General features: G+C 37.4%; 1 protein-coding gene across 1 annotated transcript; it reads right to left on the reverse strand.

Annotated features, from left to right (window-relative positions):
• Positions 1-5,829: 5,829 nt before the first annotated feature.
• LOC144616987 (olfactory receptor 9K2-like) lies at positions 5,830-6,792 on the reverse strand. The gene has a single exon (XM_078450522.1). It carries the CDS (start codon positions 6,790-6,792, stop codon positions 5,830-5,832), a length of 963 nt encoding a protein of 320 aa, XP_078306648.1.
• Between the last annotated feature and the right edge of the window lie 1,471 nt (positions 6,793-8,263).

Consider the following 8,263-nt stretch of genomic DNA (forward strand, 5'->3'; position numbering starts at 1 on the left):
TGAAAAATAAAACAAAATAAAGTAAAAAAAAAATTAAAAAATGAGCTAACTCTCATGTTGTGGAAGGATATGAAGCAGCTGTAAATGCATGTGATTAAATGTAAGAAGCCAATCTGAAAACAGTACACTATATAACATTTTTCAGTTATTGTACCTTTAAACTCCAGAATGTGTTTTGGAAATAATTTTTGTATTTTTGTTGTTTTTTTGTTTTGGTTTTTTTTTTTTTTTTTTTTTTTTTTTTTTTTTTAATTTTTTTTCAACGTTTTTTATTTATTTTTGGGACAGAGAGAGACAGAGCATGAACAGGGGAGGGGCAGAGAGAGAGGGAGACACAGAATCGGAAACAGGCTCCAGGCTCCGAGCCATCAGCCCAGAGCCCGACGCGGGGCTCGAACTCACGGACCGCGAGATCGTGACCTGGCTGAAGTCGGACGCTTAACCGACTGCGCCACCCAGGCGCCCCTGTTTTGGTTTTTTGACTGTATTATTCAAACCTGTTTGCTCTGAGAAACCCTTTGTGTCCCTTTCCAGAGGCACAAGCTTAGGCTTGTGTGTCCTCTTGGATGACAGTGGATTTATAAGGTAAGCTTTGGCTGTGTCCTCCCGTGAACATTTTGTTGAGTGATGTGCCACTGTAGGTTTCCCACTGAGCACAGAGACTCCACAAATTTTCTTGTTCTGTTGTTTTGAAAACATTGTGGGACATCTATTTCTCCACTGTGTGATCTGATTGTTTTGGCCCCCTCTGGAAGGATAATCTTTAAAGCCAGTCTTTGAGGTTTGCTCCAATCCCAGAAGGGCCTTCTTAGCTGTCTCCTTCCCTGGTTCTCTCTAATATGCATCTAGTTGGTCTACACTTAGATTTTTGGTCTCATGGAGCTACCAGCCTCCTCTTAATGTCTTATCACCAAATGTGCATTGTGTTTGAGAGTCACTTGAGCTAGAATTTTCCCACACTTTGCTCAAAATAAAGTCAGTTCACTTGAGGAGAGTTTGGAGCCTCTGTTAATACTGCCTGCCTTTCATTCCAGGTAAAACCTGTGTTCAACTGTTCTGGAACTGGAACAGGAGCATGACCAGTTCTGTCACAGTGACACCCTGGTTTATGAGCAGGTTTCCGCTGAGGTCAGTAACCTATGGTCTTCTAAGCTTATCTCTCTTGGCAAAAAACCTCTATCCTTTGAACTGACTCAGTTGAAGTTGAGCCCTGTAATTCTTGGCCTATCATGCTTGGGGTAGACCTTTTAGCTTATGAATAGATGCTGGATAGAGGTAGAGATCTCTAGACCTTTTAGCTACTATTGCCTTGAGTGGAGCTTCTGCAGCATGGAGCTGGAAGGGGTAAGAAATGTTTTCAGCCTGCCACTCTCAAGGTGATAGGGTAGCCCTTGACTGGGATCTAGGGGAAGAGGAGTCTGCACTTGCCTGTGTGCTTCCTATCATGCTGGGCTGGGAGAGGGGGGAGACAGAGTAGGCCCTGTTCAAATACATGTCATGTGAATGTTCATATTGGCTTTATTCACAATATCTAATCAATTGCCCATCAATTTAAGAGTGCATAAACAAAATTTGGTGTATATATGCAACTAAAGATGGAATGCTACTGACCAATAAAAAGAGTGAATTACGTCTACACATGACAAAAGGAATAAATTCAAATTCATTTCACTCACTTAAAGAAGCCTTCCAGGAAAGAATGCATATCACATGCAGGTTAAATAGTTAGATAAATAGATGGATGTGCAAAAAAAACAAAAACAAAAAAAAATCAGATCACTGGTTATCTGGGAATGGGATTGGAAGGAGGCATGACTTAAATAGGGGCATGATAAATCTTTCTGAGGTGATAGAAAACTTCTGTATCTTGGGGTTCCTGGTTGGTCCCGTTGGATGAGCAGGTGATTTCTGATTCCAGGTCATCAGTTTGAGCCCCATACGGGCGTAGAGATTACTTAAATAAACTAAAAAAAACTTTGAAATAACAGTTTAAAATCTTAATCTAGTGTGGGTTTCACTGATGCATAAAACTGCCAAAATTCAGAATTGTATACTTTGAGTGAATACAGTTTATTTTACAACTATTTCTCAATACAGTGGTTGAAGAAAGAATTGGGCAGATCTTATTTTTTAGATTGAAGGAGTTGCATTTTAGAGCAATGATTCAGAGATGTTTCTCTGTTTCTCACTCTCTCTCTCTCTGTCTTTTTTTTTTCTTTTGGATTGAAGTTTTAATGTTGGCCTAAAAACAGGAACCTACTGAAGGCATAGAATATATTTATTATATAAAAAATCTCAATGATAAAAGTAGGCTCAAACCTTTTACTATGATCGTTAGTATAGCAGCTGTGGAGTGAGGTTTCACTACCATTAACACTATTATTTAATTAAGAAAGCTTTATTAGTTACTGACAATGCAGTCAGCTATATGACACATTTAATGGGAAGTCATTAGATGAGTTTGAAGATGTTCCTTATGTGCATAAAGTTTTAGATAACAAGGTGGGTGAAACAGGTGAAAGGGCTTAAGAGTACACTTATCATGATGAGCACTGATAATGATGTATGGAAGTGTTGAATCACCATATTGTACACCTGAAACTAATATAACACTCTATGTTAACTCTACTGGAATTAAAATAAAAACCTTAATAAAAAATCATGTTATCTCAAAATTAAAATATTAGTTGTATGTTATTAAATGGTTTTGTACTTGACTTGTACTACAATGATACGTTTATAAGTGGTCCTATAATGCATATATCATATTCAAAGAATAACATATACATATATGTTTATGCATTTCTGCATCTATTTTGATACATTTATATTAATATGCTAGCTATTATTATCATTATTATTCAATATATCCCTGCTTTAAGAACTTACATTGTATGGTACATGCATCCTTTTTGAATCAAAAAAAGGAGAGGAGTAATTTCCTAATAGGAGTGAGAACAGAATATACCTGACTGCAGGTGTATGCAATTCCTATAGCAACACAGAGATTTCTTGACATCAGGAAAAGGGAAAAGGTCAGAATTGAAGAATTATCGTGCATGTCTTGTCATGGTGAGGTCTGTTAGCTTCTACATCAGCCTGTGGATTCTGAGTCAGCTGCATGACATTGGACATATATTGTTCTAGGTTCGGTGATTGGTGTTCCTTTCAAAGATAACCTGGTGTGAGTGTGTGTGTGTGTGTGTGTGTGAGAGAGAGAGAGAGAGAGAGAGAGAGAGGCAGAAACAGAGGCAGACAAAGACAGAGAAAGAGACAGAAAGACCACGTTAATGTTTGTATATATGTGCATGTGTGTGTCCAAAGGTGGTTGTGGCAGTGTAGCACATAGTGAATATAGAGGAACATTGTTCTGCCATGGCAGTTAGCACTATGATTAGGGTCTTTTTTTCTCAGTTTGATAAAGGATTACTAATATCAATTGATGAAGATTTAAAAAGTTAGGAGCCTCTCTCATTTCAGGTTTATCTGGAGTACTGCCTGAGGGCATCTGCATTTTATTGCCTAAGGAGGCTTAGTAAACTATGCCTCTTTCAACCTAAACATGTTTCTGCTTCATCTCAGGAGAGACAAGACACAACCTTAGCACAGTGACCACTTATTTGAAAATCATAAAGTTTTTCTACCCAGTGAATCCTGTATTTTCCCTAGTAATCTGCAGTTTTTAAAATGTGGGTGAAAGAGATGACATTTGTTAAAGTATAAGAGAGGATTCTTAGAGAAAGACATGGGTAGAGAGATGACTAGATAAAACCTTTGATGATTAGATACTATTTTGCATTTAATTGGGGGATGGGCTAGATGGGTGATGGGTATTAAGGAGGGCACTTGTGATGAGCACTGGGTGCTGTATGTAAATGATGAGTCACTGAATTCTACTCCTGAAACCAATATTGCCCTATATGTTGGCTAGCTAAAATGTACATAAAAAAATAGTACTAAATAGAAAAAAAATAATTTGGACCTCTGTTGCCTTTTTGATAATTTTACAATCTTTTCCATTTTTTCTGCAGAGAGAAAGGTAAAGAAAGGTTATTCTGAAATGACAAAGTAGTAAGCGTTTCTCAAGCTCTGTCTATGGAAATGGAAGCCGATACACTTGGAGAGCTGGGGACACTTCATGGCACAGAGTGTAGAGAAAGGGGCAGAGAAAGTTAGTGTCTTCCTCTCTCAGATGTAACATGAATAGTGTTGAGAGCAGGAAGAAGGGACAAATCTGATGTGGATTTAACAAACATGCAAAATTTACATAATTCAATCATTCAAGTGACTCTATGGTGGAGATTCTCTTATACACCCCATTTTTTAGGAGGAAATAACAATGCGGAGATACTATGTAACTTACCCGAAGCTACAGGGGCAAAAACAGAATTTGAAAGCTCTGACACCTGAGCTTATTTTCTTAACTCTTACTGATGAACTATTCTTACCCTTATATTTCCTTCCTCATTATGAGGTAGCATTTTCTCCAGCACAGATGCTCAAACATTAGAGTCACTGTTCACTTCTAGGTCATTCTCATGTGATCAACCAGCAATCAGTATTCAGCTTACTTTACCTTCCATTCTAAAGGTCATCTCTTTCTTCGCTGTCCCTAATAAGACTCCGTCCATTAAAGCCACCATAACCTCTTGGATGACCACACACTTTCTGGGATTACCGTCTTCTCCCTATGAGTGTTTATCTTCCTCAAAGGTAACGGTATGATTTTTGTAAAATGCTAATTTGAATACAACACTGTCTTTCTAAAAATCCCCAATGCTTACCCCCGTCTACAGAATAAAGGTCAGCTTCCTTAGCATGAAAAATATGGTCTGCATGATTTCCACGAATTTCCTTTGAAGTGTCATCCCTCACTTTGTCTTGTGCCTTACAAATCACTTACAAACTTCATGAAGCTCATCATATACTTAACTCTCCTTTTGTACAGAAAGCTATTTATTTCATTTGGCTTAATGCTATTTGTTTTAAAATGTGCTTAGGAAGTGTTCTGTGACCATAGGACCACTCACCTTTAGAGGCTACACTTCCTTTGTATTTTCCATAAACGCCTTTTTCACTGGATTAACATATAGCAGCTTAGTTCTCTATAGCTATTTCCCCCTGATTTCACAGTGAGCTAAGCACTGAAGTTATTTATACATGGAAATTTCACAGGACAAGGGTGCATCAAAATTCAATAATTACCAATAAGATGAATTAATTTTCACTAAGCCATATATAACAAAAATGCATTATCTTTATTTTTGGTTCAATTTCATTACAGTAGTTTTGTGAAAGGGAGGATTTGCAAAAACAACTGATCTAAGCCAGAGAAACCATTAACTAAGAGTGTGAATCATTCAGTCCCTGGACAATTGAGCGACTCACATGTCACCCTTAGGATACTGTACACTCTGTTTTTCTCATTCAGCACTGAAAAAGGTTTCTTCAGTAAAGCTGATACTTTGATCTGTCTTATTATATCATATTTTGTTACATCTACCAATTATGTATGTTAAATAACATTTGTTACTGACTCAAGATAGACAATACATCCCTTAGAGAGCCAGCGGCAAACTTGGAATATATTTTCCCTAAATTCAAATTACTTGGCAACCATTCTCTTTACTCAAATGAAGATGAAGTATGGAGAAAGCCATTCCACCCCAAAATTAACAGCTAGACAAAACATAGACCAAATGTATTCTTCAGCTATAAGTACGTGGGATTCAAATAAATAAACTTTCTAAAATTAAATATTTCAACCTCATTGGTTGCATTCTTTGCTTCAATGCCTCCCCAGATTGTGATAATACCGGTGCCTTTCAGTTATGTCACTGTTAAGATAGAATTAAACAAAAATATTTTTTCCCCCAGACTCTTTCTCAAAGCTTCTTTGACATCTTTGTTTCTTAGAGAGTAAATCAAAGGATTCAGCATGGGAGTGACTAGGGTGTAACACAACGAGGCCACTTTACTCAGCTCAGGAAATCTGTCAGGAGTGAGATACATAAAAAACACAGCACCGTACAGCACACTCACGACTCCCAGGTGTGAGCTGCAAGTGGAGAATGCTTTCTTACGTCCCTCAGAGGAGCGTATCTTGAGAACTGTGGACACAATATACAAGTAAGAAATAATAATAACTATGATGGTAGGCAAGATGATGATGCTGCATAAGGAAAAGGAAATGATTCTAGAGATGAAGAGGTCAGAACAAGATATCCTCTGAAGTGGGCGAGTGTCACAGTAAAAGTGGTCAATGGCCCGAGAACCACAAAAGGACAGAGTAAATGTCATACTGGTCTGAAGAACCGAGCTGATGCAGCCACATAAATAGGAACCAGCCACCAACTGAGTGCAGAGACGTGCTGACATCTGGACAGAGTAGAGGAGTGGGTTGCAGATGGCAATGAAGCGGTCATAGGCCATGGCTGCCAGGAGAAATCCCTCTGCCACGATGAAGAGGGCAAAGAGACAGAATTGGGTCACACAGCCTGCAAAAGAGATGGACTTGCTCTCAGACCAGAAGTTGATCATGGCCTTGGGTGCAATAACAGACGAATAGAAGAGATCAATGAAGGACAGGTTGCCTAGGAAGAAATACATGGGTGTGTTCAGCCGGGGATCAGTCATAATAATGGTCATCATCCCAACATTACCCAGAAGGATCATGACATACACAAGCAGAAAGATCAGGAAGAGGAGAATGTGGAGCTCGGAGCGGACCCTGAAGCCTACCAGGATGAAGTCAGTCACTTCAGAGTGATTGTTTGTTCCTCTGTCACTCATGGCAGAAACATGCTGAGAGGCACAAGGAAAAGCAAAGAAATGAAACCCGTGCTTGGTTTCTAGTGACACAAATAATTTCTTACATGTAGAATAAATTAGTTATATCTTAATTAAATATTGCATATAAAGCCATGTTAATGTCATGAAGAATCAGGAATTTGAACTAGATAATACGAAGTCCGTAAAACTGTTATTTTCTTAAGCAGTGAAAGAAGTTAATGGGTTATTGCATTTTAGATCATTTTTGTGCTGAGTATTCACCAAGAAAGTAACATAACATATTGTCTAATGTTAGTGACATTTTGAATTTCTATTCCTAATATATTTATCTTTAAATAGTTGTCTTTAACTAAAGTAAGAATATAACCTAAAATGCAGGGAATACATATAATCTGTATGATAGTGCCATAGCTATCATCATTGCCTGTCACTTCCTGAATCATTAAAAGACAGTAATATGTTTAGATACATTTTTACCTTCTTTCACCACTACTATTTGGTTTCCATTGTTACTGTGCCATCTCCAAAAATAGAATAAAAGGTGATAAGTTGTTGGTAATTAAAATCAATAACATCAAAACAATCACTAAACCTAGATATCATTTTCTAACGCTCTTTCCAAACCTGTGTTCATTTTCTCAGGTCAAGGATATTCCTCCCAAATAGATGCATTTTTATTGCCTCATTATATATATTTTCTTTCCATTACAAGTTGTGTGATTTAATATATTAAATATTAACCTAACCATTTTCTTTGAAGCAGAGAAAGAAGCTGATAACCATTCCAGTCCTTAGATGACAATGAATAACTTTTTTATCAAACCTGCATCAATTCAAGAGATCTATCTTTTTAGTCAGGGTAAGTATACTTAAGGAATACCTGTCTTATATTCTATTATGCCTTATATATCTTAAAATAAGGACAATGGGATAACATGGATATTTGAGGACCATAACAACCTTCGGTCTCCAGAGTCCATGATCACTTGGTAGAATCAACAGTACTTACTTTACTTCTGATACCTTTCTGCAGGATTTTTCCACATGGAGGTTTTGTTCATCCTCTGTGATGGATTCCATTGGGAGAGGAGCAATCATAAAGTCAATTATGGAGACAGAAGTGCAGGCTCAAGGGCTGTTGTCCATGAGGACTGCAGTAACCTCAGACATAAGCAAATAATCTAATAATAGTCCATATGTGAGGAGCTTTTCTTCTCTGGTTGTGTGTATCCTTTGGGAAATTTCTCTGGACTTTATTTTCTTCATTGACAAGGAAAGACGTTCTGGTAATTATCATAGCATAGATATCGGTAAGCATAAGGAAACAGATTTCAAGTTTGTGCTATTTAAGTTTAAAACGAATGAATATATTAAATCATCATAAATTACATTTGCTATGCTTTAAAAAGAGATAGAAGTTAACTCCAAATTATGATTTACCTGTATTTCCTGATGTCGATGTGTTTCATGC

The sequence above is a fragment of the Panthera onca genome, chromosome B4 (genome assembly GCF_046562875.1).
Source record: "Panthera onca isolate mPanOnc1 chromosome B4, mPanOnc1 haplotype 2, whole genome shotgun sequence".
Classification (NCBI taxonomy): domain Eukaryota; kingdom Metazoa; phylum Chordata; class Mammalia; order Carnivora; family Felidae; genus Panthera; species Panthera onca.